Here is a 24638-nt window from a genome sequence, read left to right as displayed (position 1 = left end):
TGATTCCCGGGCAACTGCCTTGATAACATAATTCTTGACATATTTTGCCAAACTATTTCAGATGTTACAAATACTATTCTTGATTCTGATAAAGGTTACTAATAAAATCTCATTGTGAAAAGTCTTTGCCCTCTACCCCCAAAGTAAGATGACTTGGTCTTTTAGAATTACCGAAATCGAAAAGAAAAAAAAAAAAGCAACTTAGAGCCATCCCATTACTCTACAGTGATAACCAGTGTGTAAATTGTAAAATATTTAATGGAATTAGAGATCTTTTGTACCATACATAGTTCTTATTCCACATGTACAAACAGAAAAAAAAGTTATGCCAGAAAAACTATTTTTTAGGATTTCAAAAACTAATCTCACTTGTGGAATAAAATATGCCATTTTATGTATCAATTACTATCTATACACTAAAAACATGTATAGGTAGTATAGTATTTCATTAACTATCTCTAAGTGCTTACTTTTAAAATTGGAGAAAATTTGGTTGATTTTACTCCTTTTATCTAACAAAACCTTCTTTTAAGAGAATTTTGGAGTGAAGTCTTTCTGGTCAACTTTTATTTCCATTCACCTACGATTGGGCAGGAATGGGACTTGTGAACCAGTTTCTGATGTAAAGGAATCTTATTTGTGTGGATGTTTTGTTTTCTGAGCTCCCTAAGCAGGTACACAACTGGATGTGATTTGTGCATACTTCATGTAAGTTAATTTGCATACTCACCTTTCCTGATCTTTCAGTTTTCTTTTTAAAGAAAAGATTCCTGAATAAAGGGTTGGTAATAACTTTAGCCTTTGTGCATACATTATTTCTACATTTCTTCTGTTTTGCTCTGATGATTACACACTCCTACCTTCATCAACTAAAAACGTTATTCAATCACAAGGTAGTTATGGCACTATTAAGTTTCATCTCTTTCTTGGTTTACTAGATACCTGTGGAGGGAGGACAGGATCAGCAGACAGATTCCACCAAAGGGCGATGCCTGAGGAGAACTGTCAGTGTCCCTTCCGAGGGTCAGTTTCCTGAGTACCCACCAGAGGGCGCCGCTAAACTGGGTAAGCTAATGTAAAAGGAAAGAAATTCCTAGTTTTTATCCGGTAATTTATGGACTTGTTATTGAGTGTTACAATAAAACAAAACATCCTTCATTTACTGTTAAGTAAGTACTTTAAAATATAGTATGTTAACCAAGAATTAGAGGTCATTAGAAAGTTTTATTCTTTATAACCAAGTGGCAGCAAAGTTATTTTGCAGAGAGAAAATTTATCTGAGTGCTAGTTGGTTGCTGTAAACTCCTGGGCACGCCGGATGATATGTTGTTTCTGATTTTACTGCTTGGCTTTAAATTTTAAAAGAACATTAAGTGATCTTATTGAGGCACTGAGATTCACTGGGGAGCCAGTTTTGGTTGGAAACTTAGTATTAAATGGTTTGTGCCCTGTTCACACAGTTCCTGGTGTTGTCTTGTATAATGTAATGTCAGATTAGGCTAGTTTAGCTGAGCTAATTTTATATGGCCCATGTAAGTTATATTCAGGACTGTGGTTGGAGTGGGTGACAGAAGGGATACATCAGAAAACCCCACTTGAGTTGTTATATACTAAAGGAATTAATGTCAGTATCAAAGCTGCTGTTTCCCTGTTTCCTGCCAAATGATTCTGTTTGGTGTTTTGCATGCTTACCAATGGATATTTAAATAATTAGACCAGTCAGGTAATTTTAAGTGAACATAATTAAGATTAAGTAAAATAATGAAAGAATTTGAAAAGTAGGAGTTGCTCTGGTGTTTTGCATTGTGGTATTATTCTTTGCTTAATGGACCTTGACATTTAGTCATAGACATTTAGTAGGTAGATAAAACGGATTCATTTATTGTCTCTATATTTGTTAGTATGGATAATTTTGTGATTTTGTTGTATTTTTGAAAATCAGGGTTTTGGTTTTTTTGTTTGTTTTTGCCTTTTCCTTCATTTCCTTTCATTTTCTAAATGGAGCTCAGGTTCTTAGTCAGAATTTGAATCCTTTAGTTCTCTTTTTATCCTGTGACATTTATTGCTTTTCTAGACATTAGTCAGGTTAGCAAACACTTTTCTCCAATGGGTCATACTTGGAAAAATCAAATATTCCTCTCATCCATTGTACTTCTTTAGCATGTGTTGAAACCAGTTTAGGTGTGGGCTTAAATTATATTGCAAACCTTCCTGGATGTAACCATTTTATAGCCTGTTTGTATTTCACATACAAGTTCTATGTGAATTGGACTAGCTCAGAGTCACCTTCTTTCAACTCCTTTGCTGTCATTATTTGTAATGTTAAGTTGATGACTCTCTTTGCCACTTCTCTAGGGTCCTTTGACTATTCACACTTTGATCCACAAAAGTCAGCTGATTTTTGAGGAAGTGTAGTTGTAGTCTGAATAATTATTATGATCTTATAGGAGAGAAATACGTAGTAAATTGTTAAATGTCTCCAACATTCCAGGTACAGGTCCGAAAGACAAACTAAGATGAGCTCTTTGGCAAGCAGATCATAAAGGTTTTGTAGGTCATCGTAGGAGCTTTGGCTTTTACTCTGGGAGGTGGGGAGCCACTGACCTCTATACTGAGACTAGGGAAGCAAGAATGGGAGTTTAGAAACTAATTAGGGTGCTATTGCAATAATCTAGACAAGACATGGTAGAACTTGGGCCATAATGGTATTAGTGGAAGGGCTGAGAAGTGACCAGATTATATTTGAAGGTGGAGCCAACAAGCCAGTTCGCTGGTTGGATTGGATGTGGGAAGTGAGAAACAGAAGAGTGAAGAATTTAGGCTAGAGCAGCCGGAAGAATGAATTTATTTTTTAAAATAAGGAACACTGGGAGAAGCAAGTTTGAATGTGGGACTGACCAGGAGCTCAGTTTGGACATCTTAAGTTTGAGGATCTTATTAGATACACAGATAGAAATAAGTGAGTCTGGAAATTAAGGAAGAAGTACAGACTGGAGATACAGATTCAGGCTTTTAGCAAATAGATGGTGTTTGAAGCCATGAGATTGAGTGAGATCATCAAGGGAAGTGTATTTAGGTAGAAGAGAAAAGTTTAAGACTAAGCCCTGGAACATTTAGAGATTAGGAAGATGAGGACGCATTAGTAAAGGATGGACCAGAGAAAGAGAATGAAGATATAGAATTTTGTTTCCAAATAAGTAAGTCAAGTGTGTGGGGAAGCCCTTCTGTTTTTGCAGGGTTCTTTCCCTTTGCAAGCTCTGCATTCTCTTTGTTCCTCACCAGTAGAGGAACCCCAAGGAGGACAGATCAGTTTTTGCAGATGTAAAACCATGGCATACATTTTGATTTCAGGTGTGAGGCAGTCAGCTATGGAGAAATGCCCACTCATGAAAAACATGCACCTTTTATTCTACCTCAGAGAATTCATAAAAGAAAAGAGCCCTGTGAATATAAAGGATATGTGAAGAACCTTTGTTAGTGGCTGCCAATTTACCGTCCTTCAGAGATTTCAAGCTGGTGAAAAAACATGAATGTAAAAAGGATAGGAAGGCCTCTATTTCTGCCTCACACATTGTTCAACATGAGCAAATTCATAGTGATGGGAAACCTAATAAAGGTCAAGAACTTAGAAGAAAAAAGTTTGTGCGAAGAGGCAGAGTGGGGAGTGGTTAAGCCCAGAATGTACTTCTCACTCGCTAGTTCTCAGTCTCTTGCATTCAGCAGCTTACAGATTACCCAAAATACAAAAAATTTATATTTACCCTGGCATTTGACACAGATTTTGATACAGCAAATTCTTTTCCATTGAAAATGAGATGTTTTCTTAAGGCACATGAACATCTGGCCTGAAGCACCCATTTCCAAATTTAGAAAACCTAGAAAAAACTATTTTCCCCTGGTAACAATATCCAGATTTTAATTTATTCATTAAAAAAAGATCTGTCAAATTGAAACCATGCAAAAGCATGACTTACTGAATTTTCAAAAGGAAATTACTTCTTCAGATGGTAGGGTCTTTGCATACAAACAATACAGGGAGGTATATAAATTGACCACATGAACTAGAACGAGTAAATATTCATTTTCAATGTAAATATAACCTACGTGAATTCAACTTTTTTTAAAAAGCCACTGGACACCTTTCAAGAACACTATTAAACAGAGGAAAAATGAAAGCTGAACAGTGGACAACATTTTTGTGACACATACATTTATAGAAGAAAATGTGTCTCTACTACTGCATGTTGTCTGCTGCCTGCCTGGGGGATAGCACAAAGGTGAATTGAGAACCTTGTCCAGTCTGGTTGTTGTGTTTCTTTGACATTCCAGTAAAGTTAATGCTTTGATGCCCAAATGGGCAAAGCAAAGTCAGAGCCTGAAGTGAGCAAGAACCTTGTTTGCAGGTGATGTCAGAAACGTGATCATAAAGCTGGTTTAATTAGAAAGTGCAAACACTCATAAGTGCATGCGTTCTCAATTCTCAAAAACATCGTTCAAGTTGAACTGACACATTCAAAACCAAACATCTAGTAATTCAAGGCTGCAGAGATCTCTATGCCTCTATTTTATTACATTGAGATAAAATCTTAAAAGTATCCCATGATCTTACTTACAAAATCTCTGGATTTTTAAAAAACTGTGCCTATGATATCACATTTGTTTCATTATCATGGAGTCCTCAAAACCCAGAAATATCTGGTAAACGTACTTAAAATTATAATTTCACATAGTATGCTTTTGATACCTGTTAGCAAGCATAGGAAAAAAATACTAGAGGTCTTTTGGAGTCAGAGGCAGCTGTGCAAAATTTTCATGTTTATGTAAATGAAGAAGTCAAACAGAAATCTAAAATAACACCACCAAAAAAAAGGGAAACTAAACTGGAAAAACTTTGAGGAAAAACCAGTCTTGCACCTATGTTTTCCTAAGTTTATTGACCCAAGTGATGAAAATTTGAGGAAATTTTAAAAAAAAGGAATATTAAAAAGCAGCATATACTAAGACATTTATAAAATTATTGAAAAGGATAACTCATTTAGTCAAAATTATTAGAGGATATTGATTACTCAAATCTAGCTTTAACCCTGACCGTCTCTGTTAAATTAGGCTGAGGTCTAACTTTATGTGTAAACTAATGACTCTTTTTATTCCCAAGACGTTCACTATTAGGAGGATTGAAGTATTTTCAAGATGCTAGAATCTTTTATAAAAATACAGGGTGGTAATGATAATATTGAAAGAAAGGGAAATGAGAGTAATGAAGATTTAATATTACAAGAAACATATCCTTCTATTTTTCAAATAATAGAATTTTATTTTTTCACATTAATTTTATTTTTTTAAATTTTTATTTTGTATTGGTACATGTTTGATTAATAATGTGTTAATTTCAGGTGTACAGCAAAGTGATTCAGTTATACATATACATGTATCTATTCTTTTTCAAATTCTTTTCCCATTTAGGTTATTGTAGAATATTAAGTCATGTTCTGTGTGCTATACAGTAGGTCCATGTTGGTTATCTGTTTTAAATATAGCAGTGTGTACCTGTCAATCCCAAACTCCCAATCTATCCTCACCACCCACCTTTCCCCACCGGTAACCATAAGTTCGTCCTGTAAGTCTGTGAGTCGGTTTCTGTTTTGTAAATAAGTTCATTAAATAATAGAATTTTAAATGGTGATAAATAATGACTGTGTATAGTAGCACTCAATATTTAAATGGACTATTAAATTTATATATATAAAAGTATATGTGATTATATATCCTTCGCTGTGTAAAAAGCTTTTTAGTTTGATGTAGTTCCATTTCTTTATTTTTGCTTTTGTTTCCTTCGCCTAAAGAGACAGATCCAACAACTGCTAAGAACAATGTTAAAAAGCATACTGCCTATGTTTTCTTTTAGCAGTTTCATGGTCTTAGGTCTTACATGTAGGTCTTTGATCCATTTTGAGTTTATTTTTGCATATGGTGTGAGAAAGTAGGCCAGTTTGAATCTTTTGCATGTGGCTGTTCAGTTTTCCCAACACCATTTATTGAAGAGGCTATCTTTTCCCTATTATATATTTTTGCCTCCTCTGTCATTGATTAAGTGACCATATAAGCATGGGTTTATTTCTCTTACATTGATCTATGTGTCTTTTTTTGTGCCAGTCCTATACTGTTTTGATTGCTGTAGCTTGTAGTATAGTTTGAAATCAGGGAACGTGATACCTCCAGCTTTGTTCTTTCTCAATATTGTTTTTGCTATTTGAGGTCTTTGTTTTCATACAAATTTTTGGATATTTTGTTCTATTTCTGTGAAAAATGTCATTGGTATTTTGATAGGGATTGCATTGAATCTATAGATTGTTTTGGATAATATGGTCATTTAAAAAATATTAATTCTTCCCATCTGTGATCACGGTATATCTTTTCATTTGTCCATGTTGTCTTTAATTTCTTTCAGCATTATCTTATAGTTTTCTGACTACAAGTCTTTTAATCCTTAGATTAATTCCTAGGTATTTTATTCTTTTTGATACATTGTAAATGGGATAGTTTTCTTAATGTCTCTTTCTGATAGTTCATTATTAATGTATAGAAATGCATCATATTTCTTATGTTAATTTTGTAGTCTGCAACTTTACCAAATTTATTTATTAGTTCTAATAGTTTTTTCTGGTGGCATCTTTAGGATTTTCTATATATAATATCATGCCATCTACAAGCAGTGACTGTTTTACTTCTTCCTTTCCAATCTGGATTCCTTTCATTTCTTTTTTTCTTGCCTGCTGTGGCTGGGACTTCAAGTACTGTGTTGAATAAAAGTGGACCGAGTGGGCATCCTTGTCTTGTTCCTGATCTTAGAGGAAATGCTTTCAGCTTTTCACTATCTCATATGATATTGGTTCTGGGTTTGTCATATATGGCCTTTATTATGTTGAGGTATGTTCCCTTTATACCCACTATGTTGAGAGTTTCTATCATAAATGGATGTTGAATTTTGTTGGAGCTTTTTCCTGCGTCTGTTGAGATGATTGTATACTTTTTATTTTGAGTTTGTTAATGTGGTGTATCACATTGATTGACATGCAGGTATTGAACTATCCTTGCTTCTCTGGGATAAATCCCACTTCATCGTGGCATATAATCCTTTTATTGTATTGTTGAATTTGGTTTGCTAATATTTGCCGAGGATTTTTGCATGTTACATTCATCAGTGATCTTGTCCTGTAATCTTTTTTTTTTCTTTTTTTTTGGTCGTGTCTATCTGATTTTGTTATCAGGGCAATGGTAGCCTTGTAGAATGTGTTCAGAAGCATTCCTTTCTCTTCAGTTTTTGGGAATAGTTTAAGAAAGGTGTTAACTCTAAATGTTTGGTAGAATTCACTTGTGAAGCCCTCTGGCCCTGGACATTTGTTTGTTGGTAGTTTTTAAAAAATTACGGATTCAATTTCCTTCCTGGTAATCAGTATGTTCATATTTTCTGTTTCTTCCTGATTCATTCTTGGGAGATTGTACATTTCTAGGAATTTGTTCATTTCTTCTAGGTTGTCCATTTCATTGTCATATAATTGTTCATAGTAATCTCATGGTCTTTTGTATTTCTGTGTGGTCAATCATAACTTCTTTAATTGCTAATTTCATCTGTTTGGTACCTCTCTTTTCATTCATATCCTTTATGAGTGTGGCTAAAGGTTTATCAATTTTTGTTTATTTTTTCCAAGGACCTTCTCTTAGTTTCACTGATCTTTTCTTTCTTTCTTTTTTTTTTAGTCTCCTTGTATTTCTATTCTGATCTTTATGATTTCTTTCTTTCTCCAGTCTTTGGGTTTTTCTTGTTCTTTCTTTTTTCCTAGTTGTTTTAAGTGTAAGGCTAGATTATTTATTTGAGATTTTTCTTGTTTCTTGAGGTAGGCTTGTATCACTGTAAACTTCCCTCTTAGAACTGCTTCTGCTGCATCCCGTAGATTTTGGATCATTGTGTTTTCATTTTCATTTGTCTCCAGGTATTTTTTGACTCTGATTTCTTCAGTGATCCATTGATTGTTTAGTAACATATTGCTTAGCCTCCATATGTTTGTGTTTTTTGCAGTTTTTTTCTTGTGGTTGATTACTAGTCTCATACTGTTGTGTTTGGAAAACCTGCTTGATATGATTTCAGTCTTCTTAAATATAAAATATCTTAAATATATTTGTTTGTGGCCTAGGATGTGATCTATCTCAGAGAATGTTTCATGTGCACTTGAAAGGAGTGTGTATTCTGCTGCTTTTGGATGGACTATTCTATGTATGTATCTATTACATTCAAATAGTTAATGTGTTATTTAAGGCCAGTGTTTCCTTATTGATTATCTGTCTGGATGATTTATCCACTGAGGTATGGGGTATTAAAGTCTCCTACTATGATTGTCTTACTGTCATTTTTCCCTTTAATGTTTGCTAATATTTGCTTTATGTATTTAGGTACTCCTGTGTTGGATGCATATGTATTTACAAGTGTTACGTCTTCTTGTTGGATTAATCCCTTTATCTTTATGTAATGTCTTCTTTGTCTCTTGTTACAGTCTTTGTCTTAAAGTGTAGTTTTTCTGTAAGTATTGCTACCCTGGCTTTCTTCTCATAGAATTTAGTGTTTTGTTTGGATTCCTTTCTCTCCTTTTGGTGTGTATCTATTAATATATTTTTGGTTTGTAGTTACCATGAAGTTCATATGTAACAACCTGTCTATATGTGATTATTTTAAGTTGATGGTCTCTCTTTTTTTTTATTTTTTTATTATGAGAATTTTCAGACACAAAGTTGAATAGTGCAATACACATCCATGTGCCCATTACAGAACTTCATCAATTGTCATCATTTTGCTAAACTTGCAGAAACAAGTGTTAATTATAATCAGAGATAAAACAGGATTCAAACTTTGTGCAAAAGAGTAAAATATAATTTTTTACCAACAGTCAAATGGTGAAGGTGGGCAAAATCATCGCATGGTGCAACATGGTAAAGTAAATAGAGGGTTAAGGTCCTTAACAGAAGGATGCATCTTGCATGAAAGGAGGTGAGACATATTTTATAGCCCCCTGTTCATGCTGCAGGAAGATTAAGTTGATGATCTCTTAAGTTCAAACACATTTTAACCACCCTACATTTAATACTACCGCCCGACATTTAATGTTTGTGACATCATATTTTACATCTTTTGTTTTGTCTATCCCTTAACTACTTATTGTAGATATAGATAATTTTACTACTTTGGTCTTGTAACCTTCCTACCAACTTTGTAAGTGGTTGATTTACTACCTTTACTGTATGTTTGCCTTTACAAATGAGATTTTTCCTTTTGTAATTTTCGTATTTCTAATCGTCATCTTTTCTTTTCCCCTTAGTAAAGTCTTTGAAACATTTTTTGTAAGGCCAGTTTAATGATGATGAACTCTTTTGGCTTTTTCTTTTTTGTAAAACTCTTTATCTCTCCTTTAAATCTGAATGATAACCTTGCCAAGTAGAGGATTCTTAGTTGTAGGGTTTTTTTTCCATCACTTTGAATATATCATGCCACTCCCTTCTGGCCTGCAAAGTTCTTGCTGAAAAGTCAGTGTAATGCAGGGGTCCCCAATCCCCAGGCCACGGACCGATACCGGTCCTGGCCTGTTAGGAACCGGGCTGCCAGCAGAAGGTGAGCGGTGGGCGAGCAAGCGAAGCTTCATCTGCTGCTCCCCATGGCTCCCCATCACTCACATTACCACCTGAACCATCCCCTGCATTGCTCACATTACCACCTGAACTACCACCCCCCAATCCATGCAAAAATTGTCTTCCACAGAACCAGTCCCTAGTGCCAAAAAGATTGGGGACCACTGGTCTAGTGGTTGTTCCTTTGTATATAACTAGTTGCTTTTCTCTTGCTGCTTTTAAAATTCTCTTGTTACCTTTAATTTTTGCCCTTTTAATTATAATGTGTCTTGTTGTAGATCTCTTTGGGTTCATTTGTTTGGGACTCTCTGTGCTTCCTGGGCTTGGATATTTGTTTCCTTTCCCAGGTTAGGGAAGTTTTCAGCTATTATTTCCTCAAATAGGTTCTCTGTCCCCCTCTCTTTCTTCTCCTTTTGGTACCCCTATAATGTGAATGTTAGTATGCTTGATGTTGTCTCAGAGGTATCTTAAAAACTATCCTTATTTTTTTTTTATTCTTTTTTGTTCAGCTTGGGTGATTTCCAGTACTCTGTCGTTCAGTTCACTGAGCTGTTCCTCTGTATCATCTAATCTACTTTAGATTCCTTCTAGTGTATTTTTTATTTCAGTTATTGTAGTCTTCAGCTCTGTTTGGTTCTTCTTTGTATCTTCTAACTCTTTGTTAAACACTTCACTGTGTTCATCCATTCTTCTCCCAAGTTCATTGAGCATGTTTATGATCATTACCTTGAACTCTTTATTGGTTAGATCACTTATGTCTTCTTTGGTTAGTTTTTCTTCTGGGATTTTTGTCTTGTTCCTTTGTTTGGAACATCTTCTGTCTCCTTGTTTTGCCTAATTCTCTTTCTCTGTATTAGGTAGGTCAGTTACATTTCCCAATTTTGGGTAAGTGACCTTATGTAGGAGACATCCTATGAGGCCCAACGGGACACTCCCCTCTGGTCACCAGAGCTATGTACTCTAGGGGTGTCCCCTGTGTGGGCTCCATGGGCCCTTCTGTTGTGTTGGAGCTGACAGCGATGGGTGGGTTGATAGGTAGGGCTGGCTCTTAGCCCAGAAGGCTGCCAGGCCCTGCCTCATTCAGTGGCTCCCAGCCTGTTGGTCCTAAAGCCATTTTTTAAATTTCACTCTTATGAGCTAGATTTAGATTAACAGCTAAACCATTTCTTAAATGAGGAAATCGGTTCTAAGTCAAGGTATCAGACCACAGTCTCTTATAAGTTATAAGAGGATGTTTAGATTCCTGATTTGCTCTTTTATCTTCCTCCCCACCCTCATCATGGAATAGTACAGATTAGTTCAGTTTTGGGAAAGGTGATTCCAAGGCAGTGCTGCCCATCTGGTGGTGCAAATTATGTGTTGCCCAGCAACTAGGGGTACATGTCATCTAATTCTCATTGTTGATTTGTCCTTATTTTTTTAAATGTCCGGCAGATGGCAGTAGGGTGTCTTAAATAAAAAATTCCTTTTCTGATTCAGTTAAGTCATTTGTATAGGCTACTGTCAGGGTTGCTGTAAATCCAGAAGACATAGGGAAGGAGAGATCATGAAGGAAGTCAGTGTTTAACTGTGGACTAGCTACTTGCTAAGTTTAGAAACTGTATCATATCTTAATATTTAAGTTAGTCTAACAGACTTTTTTTTTAACTTAAATAAAATACATTCTGTTCTTCAACTTTGACTGTATACTTTTATAACAATCTGGAACGTCAGGCTAGAATTTTCAAATTTGGTCCCATGTCATGAGAGACCCTACAAACAGGCATGTGGACATCCTGGCTGATACATTCAAGCTCTGTTGGGGTTGGTGCTACCAACCAAGTAGAGCCCTCTAAAATGTGATGCCCAGGTGAGGGGCCTCTCTCGACCAGTCTTAAGGCAATATTAACCTTAGTAAACCACTATGGTAGTTGGAGAATTGGGTGGGAATAGTAATGAGTGGCATCAGGAATGGTTTTTGATTCAGCCTGGACTTCTGAAGAGAAAAATGGTGGATTGAACATAAGCATATAATTTGTATTCCTCGCAGAAACCCCACTACAACTATAGTAAAGGGATATTCTTTTAAAGACATGATCCTTCAAGGATAAGGAGAATGGCAAAGAAGAAAACAACCACAAAAAACAATAATACATAATAATAAATTGAAAGCTGGAAAGCAAATGGAGTGTGGTAAATGTCCTAGCTGACCTGAGAAAGCCAAATCTTAATCTAGCAACGAAGAAAGCCAAGAACCAACCAGATTTTTACCGCAGAATCTTCAAATAGCTCAGGAATCGATGGCAGCAGGAACACATAGTAGTAGATCCCTCAGTCTTCTCCTCTCCCCCAGACCACTGAATCGTTGCTCTTCCTGCCCCTATCTCTACCCTAATGGAAGGCTGTAGGTTAATTCTGTGGGGGAGAAAACTCAAGGGTCTCTGGACTGGGTTACACCAGGCAAAGTTGAGAGCACAGAGCACTTTACCAAATACGAGGGAATAAAATGAACACCTGCATACTGAATGATGAGACCCCTCCACCTGTCTCCCTCACTTGCCTTTTACCCTCCAGGCAGGAGATCAGTGCCATGGGGATATTTAACCAGCCCAAGAGGAAAGACCTAAGGACACTGACATTCCCAAAGCTAGTAGTCATCAGAGGGAAAGCCTCTAGCTTGAAAGAAAAAATCCAAAACAAATAAAAACAAAAGGAAAAAGAAACTTGGAGGAACAGAGGTATGCAGGGAATAGAAAACTTAAAAAAAAAATTATGATTATCTTCAGAGAGAGAAAATATTACATATGTGAGACAAGAACTGAATGTTACACAAAGCCAAAATGCTGCTGTGTATTAAAAAAATTTTAACAGAAATAAAACTCAATAGAAGTGTTGGAAGATGACAATGAGGAAATATCCCAGGAAGTAGAGGAAAAAAAAGATAAAATAATTAGAGTATCATTTAGGAAGTCAAAACAATGAGTTCCAGAAAAAGAAAAACAAGGGGAGGAAATCACTAGCAAAATAATTTAAGAAAATTCCCACAACTGAAGGATATGAGGTTCCAGATTGAAAGGAATTACTAAGTGCCTATGACAAGGCACATTTTCGGGAAATTTCAATTTGTCTCTGATGACAAAGAGGCCTTTTTACAAACTGCCAAAGAAAGGAAAAACAGATTACAAACTAAGGATCAGAAATCAGAATGGCTTCAGACTTCTATCAGCAGTTTCAGAAGCTAGAAAACAATGAGGAATGCCCTCAGTCTTCTGAAGGAAGATTATTTCAATATAGAATTCTGTATTTAGCTGTAAGTCATTAATTGCACATGAGGATAAGATAAAGACATTTTCAGACATACAAGGTTAAAAAAATTACCTCCTACATATCATTTCTCCTGAGGCTAATGGGATACATTGTTAACCACGAACGAGCAGGATGTGGGATATAGGATAGGAGATCCAGTTCAGGGGAGAGACGGAGGGTGCAGCGGGAACCTGGTTACATAGCTCGGTAGCAGCCACAGAGTGATGACAGCCAGTTCAGACTGGAGCAGTCAGAAGGCTGCCGTGAAGACGCCTCCAAGAACACCAAATTGATATAACTGAATTAATTGAAACAACAGGAAACGAATTTAAAATCAAATTGACAATAAGGACATAGAAATCTAAGCAAATAAATGATGACAATAACTAAAGCAAGTTTCCATGCTTGTTCAATACTAGTTGTAATATCCTCTTAGACTTGAGGTGATAAGCAACATAGATTAATGCTTTTATGACTAAAGCCAGCTTCTTCCCACTTTATTATAAGTATTTAATTCATAAAATTTACTCTATTTTAGAAGCTAGATAAGTTAAAATCAAAATAGCACACTTGAGTCATTCCTAGTTCTGCTCTCTCACTGATTCACTTAACATCCTTCTCCAGTAACTGTCACATTCTAATTTTTAGTATATTATCTGGTTCTAGAACTGACTATAAGTTAGGACACTTTAGGACTAGTTCAGTTCTTCATCAACCTTTTCTAAAAAGCAGTTTACTCATATTTTTCTGTACCTTGAAATCTGATTTCATCTGCCACTGAAATTTCTAGCAGTCTCAGAGCTGTGATAAGCTCCATAACTGCTGTCCTCTTCACCTTCTAACTCTCTTCAGAGTTTGTAATGGTTGACTTCCTTCCCCTCTTTAGAGCTCTCCTTTCTTGACTCCTGTAACTTTTTTTCTCTTGGCTGTGTTTCTCCCTCGCTGTACCTTCTTGACTATTTCCCTCTTTGTAAGTGCAGGTATCTAAAGGTCTTATCCTTACCCTTCTTCGCTTGCTTTGTCCTTTCTTTGTAGATGACTTCACCTATTTTCATGTTTCCAGATATCATCTTGGTGCCAATAACTTTTAAGTCCCTATTTCTGGCTTTAATTTCTCAGTTCCAGACCTGAATTCCCAATTGGTCATCTGAACATCTCTACTGGAATGTTCAAAACTGAAGCCATTCTCTTTGTGTAGTTCCCTTCTTTATTCCCTCCTTTCCCCACAGCCTGTTGTTCTTATGTGATTGCTGTTTCTGTTAATATGACCACCATCCTTCTGGTCCTTCTAACCTTACATTACTCATTTGTTTCTACCTAGTTGTCTTAATAACTACCCATCTATCTCTTCTTGGTTCTGTCTTCTTCCTTCATACTACTCCTTTCACTGCTTGTTTGGCATTAATCTTCTTAAAATCACTATTGAATCATATTACTTTATTTCTTTAAACACTTTTGCCGGATCTCCATTATCTATAGGATGAAATCCAGATTTGCGATAACACTACAGGTCCTCTGAATTCTGACCCAGACTTAGCTCTCTAACTTCCTCTTTCTTTACCCACCACAGATATTCTGGGTCCAGGTCATAGGACTGCTTCAGGTTTCCCGGGCATTCTCACGCCTGGGCTTCTGCTCACATTGGGCCATCAGCCTGGATTATCTTGCTATGTTCTCTCACTCCACCACCCTCATCTATGATAGTCCCATTTGTCCTGAAGCCCAATTAGATATCACCTCTTGGCAGTTTTTCCTTTTATTCCACTAATCTGAATTCACAGCATTTATCTCTGATAAACAGCTCCTTTTTTACGTCCTTACGCTTTTAACAAGTTGTTGGTGTGTATCTTCTTTACTAGATTGGAACCTCTTAGTTGACAACACTATCTTCATTTTGGTGTCGCCATGGCAACTAGCAGGTTGTTTTGTGCATGGTTGCAGGTTGAGTGAGTGAGTCAGGTTGTTTTGTGCATGGTTGCAGGTTGAGTGAGTGATTGTTGAGCAAATGACTGACACATTAGAGAAACCTTTGCTTGACTTTTTCAGGTGAGGCACTTCAAAGTGAAAAGTAATCTTAGGTGTGGGAAGTATTTCCCCTCCACCCCCATCCTCTGCAGGGAAAACCACATCCACTTCAGAGAAATATTTTAGGAACGAAATTAGAGAATTAGTATCATTATGCGGCCACAGGGACTATAAACAGTTATACAGTCACAACTGTTGGTTCTGATAAATGCAAAGTTGGTATGCGCCATTGTCCAAGTTAACAAATCATAGCGTCGAGTGTACCTGGTTGCAAATGTCAGATCTGAACTCTTAGATTGTGCTGCTGGTTAATATTGTAACCATAGTTGTGTTAGTGAGCACAGCATCTGTGCTTTTTTTTTTTAAAGATTTTGTTGGTAGTAAATAGATTTTATTAAATATTTTCTTGTTCCTATACAGAATGGTAAGATAAAATATGTTCTTTTAATAATAGAAAATGATCTTTTTATCCTTTCTGCTGCATTTCAGGTTGATAGCATACACATGTGTGCTATTGTTGGAGTTTTGGTTAAGAGATTAATTAGTCTATCAAAATCACAGGAGCAGATTTAGCAGTTATCTCACAGGTAGGGAGCTTACTGCTTTAGGAAAGAAAGTTCATACCTGTGACTGGAACTCTCCATTCTCTCTGAAAGGATTGCCTTTATCAGAGGCAGTTGTGAGGCAGTGGAAACGGCACAAGCTTTGAAGTTGCGCTAACTGGATTCCAATTCCATTTCTTCTCATCATTTTTTTTTTTTTAAGATTTTTTTTTTGTGATGTGGACCATTTTTTTTTACATTAATTTTTATTGGGGCATGGTTGCTTTACAATGTTGTGTTAGCCTCCACTGGACAACAAAATGAATCAGCCATACACGTACAGATACCCCCTCCCTTGAAGTGGACCATTTTTAAAGTCTTTATTGAATTTGTTACAATATTGCTTCTGTTTTATGTTTCGGTTTTTTGGCCCCAAGGCCTGTGGGATCTTAGCTCCCCAAACAGGTATCGAACCCACACTGCCTGCGTTGGAAGGCGAAGTCTTAACCACTGGACCACCAGGGAAATCCCCTCTTCTCATCATTTTTAACCGTCAGCCTCAGCTTCCTTATCTGAAGAGATGTTTATTATGATTTGAAAGAAGAATGCATGACCAACAACATAAATTTTGATTTGAGACAAACTTCAGTTCTCTCTGACTCATGGAACCAGTGAGATAATAGAAGTGTTAGGTTTCTTATTTTATGTTTCCGATTTTGCTTGGATAGGTTTAAACCAACCCAATAAAGAAGTTTCAGGTATGGCATCTTAGGAAGCATCCTGTCTCTGTATCTCATGACTTTACTCATTTGTTTTTTCCATTTTTACTTGCACAGTTTGGCAAATTCCTTTCTTCTAAAGTACAGTCATAATTCACCATTCTGTTATGTAACTTGAGGTAGAAAGATGGGAGTGGAGTTGTTTATAGTGCATCTTGAGATTTATTTTTGAGACTTGATCTAGGCTCTTGGCTGCTATGGAAACTTTCCCAAAAAGAAAAAATATACGATTCAGATAAGTTGAGCAAAATTATCTAAACATTGCTTACTTTACTTGCACCAGCAGTGTCTCCCTCTCCTCTCTCCTTCCCCCCACCTCCCCAACCCTTCCCACCCCCTCCTCCTGTTCTTTTTTTTGGGGGGGGGCAGGGAGCAGGTTTGGCTCAGCTATTTACTGAAGCCTTTTTAGTTTATATTTCAAACAGAAGGATTTGTAAATCAGAGAGGTGGAAAATCTAGTTGAGTTTGTATCCAAAACAGACTGGAGCTGCCTCCAGGGATGAAGCGTGTTTTGTTATGACCCTCTTGGCACTCCCCTGCCATCTAATTTCTATAGTAACAATACTTAAGAAAGGAAGCTCCCAAGTTTCTCATAAAGCTGTTGTGTCTGCTGGATTGTTCTGACTACTTTCTTTTCTCTGAAATGTACAGCCTATTTACTTTCCTGTTGTCTTCAGAAATTTGCACGTTAACTTTTTCCCATTTCAATTGACAGTTAATATATCACAACAGGAACTTCCCATCCATTTCATTTTTTTCCTTTGCTTACAAAATAATTTTTATTTTGTCTGTGTTTGCCATGTTATTTCTAACTACAGAGTAGAGAATAACAGGAAAAATTCAAGGTAGAAAAAAGTAAAAAGAAGATGAATTCTTGGGATAGGAAGGAAGTGGAAGAGACTGAAGTAGAAAGAGAACTGGTAATAAAGGTTATTATTTTATGTCAGTTCATTTTTTTATATCTTAGAGCCCTTTGGGTTTTTTTCCTTTTCCTTTAATCAAAGTTGTGCCATCAAAGAGTCAAAAACATTTAAACAAACCTTTTGTAATTTCTAAAAGTAGGAACTGTAGGGAAGTATTCAGATGTGTGTATTAGGAACCAGATGAGCTAGGGAGGGAGCCTGTGAAATAATACATTGGGAGTGACTGACAGCAAGAGAGAGAAAAATATATTTAAAAGCAGAATATCATCAGCAGTGCACAAAACAATTAGATAAAAATAGCCTTGGAGTAGCTGCTCAAAGCTAGAAAGTTCCACTGTGGTAGGTAAGCCTTCCAAAAAAGAAACCACATGCAAAATAGGAATGAGGAGAAAATGTGGCCTCTTCTAATAATGTTTAATGTCAGTGATATAGCATAGGGTTATTGATAAAGATGAGCTTTTATAACTAAATGTGTTTCTATGGTTAATAAATTAGAATTATACTAAAATTTCCATAAGCTTTCCCAAACTTAGAAATGAATTTAACTGCTCTGTTGTATTTATGCCTAAATAATACATTCTTACATAGTACTTGTCTTAGTTCCTGCTGCTATAATAGGATACCATAGACTGGGTGGTTTAAACAGCAAACAGATTTGATGTCTGCTAAGGGCCCTCTTCTGGGTTGCAGACTGCTGCAATAGGGTTGTTTGCTTTTTTTGTTTTTGTTTTTGATAAATTCAATAAATTCTTGAATAAGTATGCTGTGTAGACTTTATCTCACCTCCTATCATGTTTTTTGGATACAATACCATGAACTGGCTATTTTAAATGTGAATCTCTGATTCTTCCTGTTTCTTAGTATCACTGATTGCTCTATCAGTTTTATCTCTTTATATTTTTAGAATAAAAATAAAGAATAGTTATGAATATGAAGAAACAAGTGTGGCCAGATAGACACAATGATGACGAAATAGTGACCGTGCTGGGCTTCCCTGGTGGCGCAGTGGTTGAGAGTCCGCCTGCCGATGCAGGGGACACGGGTTCGTGCCCCGGTCCGGGAAGATCCCACATGCCGCGGAGCAGCTGGGCCCGTGAGCCATGGCCGCTGAGCCTGCATGTCTGGAGCCTGTGCTCCGCAACGGGAGAGGCCACAACAGTGAGAGGCCCGCGTACCGCAAAAAAAAAAAATAATAATAATGAATAAATAGTGACCATGCTAAGGACTGGCTATGCATTCTGTCATCTACTCCTGGCAGTAGTCCTGTGAAACAGACGCTGTTATTATCCTCATTTTATAGACAAGAATACTGATGCCAAGTGAATGGCAGAACCAAAATTCAAACCCAAATATGTATGACTCAAAATCCAGTTTATTATGGTGCTTCCCCATCCCTTTGTACAAATCGCAATTACTGATTGGCTATTTCTTATTTTTAAATGACTTAAATTACTGACAAATGGCTGTGAGACCTTGTCTGTCTTTTCTCTCTTCCCAAGATTTTGTTCCCGATTCAAAGCCCTACAGAGTGACTGACTTAGCAAATTACCTTTCCTTATGGAGATAATCCTTTCATTAATCATATATATTTTAAAAATTTCTGTTATGTGCTGCACACTGTTCTGGCCTATGTGAATAAAGCATTCAAAACAGTCAGCAGTGCAGACCAAAGCCCCTGCCTTCATGGAGCTTACATTCTGGTAGAAGTAGACTGACAAAGATAGACAGCTCTACGTTATGTCATATAGTGATGATGAATGCAGTGGGGGAAAATTGAGGTGGGGTACAGGATCTAGAAAGTACTGTGGGTGGGCAAGAAGGCAGAGGAACATTATTCTATATGAGATGACCAGGGAAAATCTCACTGTTTAAGGGACATTTGGTCAAGATCTGAAGGAAAAATTCCAAGAACTGAAGGTTATGAGTTTCCAGGTTAAATGAAGCTGTTAAGTGCTCAGCAACGTAAATAAAGACCTATTTCAAAGCACATCTTCAGGAAATTTCAGAACATCTGAGATAAGGAGAACCTCCTAAAAGTTTTCAGGGATTTAAAACAGAAACAAAAATATGCTATACAGCATTCGAATAAGAGTGGCATCTGAGTTCTTGACAGCAATGTTAGAGGCTAAGACCATGGAGTAGTGCTATTAAAGTTCCAAGCGATCATGACTCTAAACTGAAATTGTATTCCAAGCTAAATGATCTGTCAAGTAACAGAAGGGGTAAATCGAAAAGGACAAGAAGAAGACAAAGGGAATCCCCAGAATACTGGTGAAGGGATGTCCCGGGATGGCAGCCATGTAGCTGGCTGAGAGAGTGTCCAGTCCAAACTGAGGTAAGAGGATAGAAGGCTTTTAGGGCCTTCTCAATTTAATCTCAACATATCTAAATAATATTCTTATACCACTAGGTTTTATTTAGAAATGTTGAGATAAATACCAAAAGACAAGGCTAAAAATTAAAAGAAGGAATGCCTTTGATGGGGTGGATTATGGGGTTGCTGTTTTTTTATTAGCCTATTTGATTTTAAGTATAGTTGAGATTTTTCCCACAGTGTACATATATTACTTAATAAAGTAATGTGTAATTTAAGGAAACAACCTTCTGAATGTGTAAAATCAGCATGATAGTTACTACTTTACAGGGTTGTGAAAAATAACATGTTAAAATTAAGTTCCCCAGAAGAATGCTGGCACATACTGGGTGCTCATTAAATGTTTGTTTCTTTCCCTCTGCCAGTTTTGCTGTATTTTCTGTAAGGAAAGAAATCTTGAGTTCCATACAATCGATGTATGAACACATTTAAAATCCAACTAGTTTTTAAGTAGGGTACTGAAATTTCAGACTTTAAGTACAAATTATGCATAGTTTAATAGATTATGACAAACATTCTAGATGCCAGATTTTTCATGAGAACAACTCCTTTCATTAAAAAACAGTCACAGATAGTAAATATGTAATCAGAAATGAAGTACACAGCAAACAATTAATTTGACGAAATTTAATGCCCTTTAACCACTTTGGATGTACTTCTTACTATCAACTGGACAGGGAAATCTATCTCCAGCAGTATTTAGATCAGTATTTATTATACATTCAATAAATCTTGGTTGATAATATTGTTGACTAAATTGCCTTAAGTTATCAGAGTCATTTGTGGAAGGAAAAGTATAAATGTTGTTGACTGCTAAAGTGAAGGCACCAGTTTATTTCAGTTCCACTTTATTACAGCATTACTATCAGGTGACTAGTAAACCCTGCACAATCTTTTCTCAAAATTATTTCATTGAGTAAGTCCAGAAGATTGAGCTAATATTAGCCCATAATATGAGGAACATAAGTGATGTGTTAGTTTGTTTTACTGTTGCTGCTTGAAATATATGCCCAAAGTTCTGTAAGCTACTATCCTACATACCTACTAAGAAATTATTTCACAGAACATTTCATTTGTACCTCTCCTTGGGTAATTTATAATGTCAGCATTTTCTTATCGAGGCATCTACTATTACAGTATAGGGTATATGTAGTGTCTTATATCTAATAGTCTTGGTAAGAGTAATACTTTTTTGACAAAGTTACAGACTTCTTCACATGATTGTAGTTGCAGGGGGATGTACTCTAGACCATGTAATGAACACATTAAAAGTGATCTCTGGTAAAAGAATTAAACATTTTTATAAATGGAAGGAAAAGAACCATTTAGAGAATCCAAGGTGATGATAGCTTGTGAGTCCTGGTAAATGAAGAAATCCATAAAGATATTTATCACAAGAAGGTGAGCTTTTTGAGGGAAAGAATGCCATGTCAAATCAGGGATGAATGATAAAAACTGTTCTCATTCCCACCCCCCTCCTTTTTACAGCCTCCCTCCCCCAAACACACAGAATACTATTTTTATTTTATTTTATTCAACAAATGCTTACATAGTGGTTTGTGCCAGGAATTGTTCCAAGCACTTCGCAAATAGTTACTTACTTTATGAGCTAGGTACTATTATTATCTCTGTTTGTTTACTTTTTTAATATTTAATGAAACCAAGGCAGGGCTTTTCCAAGACTCTGTAAGTAGTAAATGGCACAGCTGGTATTTGAACCTGGTAATCTCACCTACAGTTAGTCCTCTGAACTTCTATGCTCTTTCTGCTGCTCACCTTAGAGTGGTGAGCAAAAGAGGCTGAGTTCTTAGGACTTCCCTGGTGACGCAGTGCTTAAGAATCCGCCTACCAATGCAGGGGACACAGGTTCAAGCCCTGGTCCAGGAAGATCCCACATGCTGTGGAGCAACTAAGCCCATGTGCCACAACTACTGAGCCTGCACTCTAGAGCCCATGAGCCACAACTACTGAAGCCCACGTGCCGCAACTACTGGAGCCCGCGCACCTAGAGCCCATGCTCCGCAACAAGAGAAGCCACCGCAGTGAGAAGCCTGCACACCACAACAAAGAGTAGCCCCCCGCTCACCGCAACTAGAGAAAGCCTGCGCACAGCAACGAAGACCCAACGTAGCCAAATATTAATTAATTAATTTAAAAAAAATCTCTTCTAAAAAAAAAAGAGGATGAGTACTCCCGAGTCCTATGATGCTGTCAACGGTTATCTCCTTATACCGTTAAAAAAATAAATTTATTAGCAGAGTTGTCTGTTTTACCATCACTTAGTGGAAAATAATGTGTAGTCATTTATTTGAAAATATGAAAACAAAATATATAGGTTTCTTGTTGCTATTGGCAATCTTAGGAAAAACTGTGATGAATGAAATTCTGTTTACTTAAAGATGCAACTTCATGCATCATTTAGAGAACTTCTCTACCAAGAACATGTTTGGCACTTAATAGCCCTCAATAAATATTGAGCCTAATTAAACAGTGAACAAGGATGCACAATATATTTTCAGCATTTTCCAGTTCATCATATTCTTTTTAATTTCATGTGACATAGAATTTAAAATATGTATCATGAAAACCTTAGGAAATTTTGAATGTTTTATAGGAGATCATTTTAATCATGCAAAAGCTGACGGTACAGGGTAAACCATGATCCATAATAATCACATTTTACAAATTCAAGCCTAGAACAAAGGACAAAGGACAAAACTATATCCTTAAAAGCAGTGTTGTGATCTTTCTCTTGCCAATGAGATAGAAACCATTGTATTTATTTCCTGACATGAGGGGGAAAGGGATATTTCCATTTCCCATACACAAATATCCCTGTTCTTATTTCTCTGGATGGCCTCTTGAGAGATCTAATAGTGGGAGTGTGATTCTGCCCTTAGTCACCAATGACTATTTCCTTAGCAAATTCATTAACCCCTCTTTTATCTCTCAGTTTTTGTCACTTATAAAATATCACTGAAGTATTAGACTCCCCCTAAATACAGCTGTTTTTCACTTATTTTTGTTTTCTATCAATATGACATTTTAAGACCAGCATGTTAAGTACATTATTTAGTTTTAAATTAGTTCATAAACCCAAGCCATAGGCGCTCTAACTTTATTATATCCTGGGGCAGATTTATCTGTTAATAGTAACCATTATTGAAGGTATGTTAAAGAATAGTACAGGCACATAATCATAATTCTTGAATATGTTAAAACCCAAATTTTTGTTTTTTATTGGGGTTACATCACTCCTATCACTGAAACAAATCTCTCATAGATGATTTTCAAGTTTTTCATTGGTTTTTAGCTTCAGCAATAATAAAGTTAGATGCCATATTCTATTGCGGAGAGAAAATACGTTATCCGTTGTGACGGATCGAAAAATTTGTTATTAAAGCAAATGGTAAATCAATCCTTGAATGCAGTATTTTTGTTGCTGAACTACATGGTGCTTTCTTTGTAGGATTGCTGGTTTGGAATTGACTATGTGCCTTGTCTCATAATTCTGTACCTTTTGTACCATTGATTTTGCCTTTTCTGGAAGACTGTCTAATTTATTTCTTATTATGTAGAACTTTATTCAGTAACTATAAAGAATTTTTTTATACTGTATGTGCAGAAATTTAGAAGGAAGTTTAACCTCTTGAAAGTTATTTTTCATATTTACTGATATTTTCTGAAACTGAATATTTATGGAGTTATTTTTCATGTCCATAGTGTTTTACACTTGACTTTAACAGATTGGCAGATCATTCATCTCACCTTTTAAAATAAGAAAAAATCTCATATCATTACATAGGAACTTTCAAAAATAACCCTTTTCAAAAAAATAGGGGAAACATGTATGTATTTCAAAATGTAATATTTGAAATGAAAATGTTATAACACTAGTATCATAAAGTGGAACAGAGATGCACTCTTGGAGCCTAGAATATAATTGAATAAAAGGGTCTAATTTTTATTACTATCACCATCCTAATGGTTCAGAAGTAATGACTAGAAGTACCACACATTAATTTTCCCCTTGCTTAATAATTTCAATTTTCCTTTGGGGAATGGATTTTTCTATTAAAAAATAATCAAAGAGGGAAGAGATATGGGAACATATGTATATGTATAACTGATTCACTTTGTTATGAAGCAGAAACTAACACACCATTGTGAAGCAATTATACTCCAATAAAGATGTTAAAAAAATAATCAGTGGGCTTCCCTGGTGGCGCGGTGGTTGAGAGTCCGCTGCCGATGCAGGGGACACGGGTTCGTGTCCCGGTCCGGGAAGATCCCACATGCCGTGGAGCGGCTGGGCCCGTGAGCCATGGCCGCTGAGCCTGCACGTCCGGAGCCTCTGCTCCATACCGGGAGAGGCCACAACACTGAGAGGCCCGTGTACCGAAAAAAATTAAAAAAAAAAAATAATCAGAACCATCTTTTAAAAAATCAAATATATGTGACACGTAACATTATATGAATTTAAGGTGTACAACATGTTACTTTGATACATTTATATATTGTAATATGATTACCGTTGTAATGCTATTTTCACATTACCTAATTGTAATATAATTTTGTTGTCTGTAGTTATTACATTGTGCATTAGATCTCTATGGCCTATTTACTATCCACTGCAAGTCTATACCCTTAAACAACATCAGTTTTGTCCCCCCAAACCCATCCCCTGGTAAGCACCATTTTACTGTCTGACTTGTTTTGAGTTTGACATTTTAGATTTCATATATAAGTAATGTCATACCATATTTGTCTTTCTCTGTCTGACTTACCTCACTTAGCATAATGTGTTCAAGGTCCATGCATGTTGTCACAAATGGCAGGCTATCCTCCTATCTCATAGCTGAATAATATTTCATCGGTATATAAATCGTATCTTTTTTACCCACTCTTCTGTTGATGGGCATTTAAGGTTGTTTCCGTATCTTGGATATTGTGAATAATGCTGCAGTAAACATGGGAGTGCATATATCTCTTTAAAATACTGTTTTCATTTCCTTTGGGTATATACCCAGTAGTG

At 36.3% G+C, this 24638-nt stretch overlaps 1 protein-coding gene across 5 annotated transcripts in view; it reads left to right on the top strand.

Moving 5' to 3' along the window:
* Positions 1-24638, top strand: part of RASAL2 (RAS protein activator like 2) — a 385368-nt gene that overhangs the window by 206508 nt on the left and 154222 nt on the right. For all 5 annotated transcript variants that reach the window (XM_060295897.2, XM_060295908.2, XM_060295903.2 and 2 more), the window contains one exon: positions 939-1065. In XM_060295897.2, coding sequence (XP_060151880.1) covers positions 939-1065 — 127 coding nt within the window. The remainder of the gene's footprint in view (positions 1-938; positions 1066-24638) is intronic.

Source organism: Globicephala melas, chromosome 1 (assembly GCF_963455315.2).
Source record: "Globicephala melas chromosome 1, mGloMel1.2, whole genome shotgun sequence".
In the NCBI taxonomy this organism is placed as follows: Eukaryota; Metazoa; Chordata; class Mammalia; order Artiodactyla; family Delphinidae; genus Globicephala; species Globicephala melas.
The sequence above is the reverse complement of the archived record's forward strand: the minus strand, read 5'-3'. Positions and strand labels throughout refer to the sequence as shown.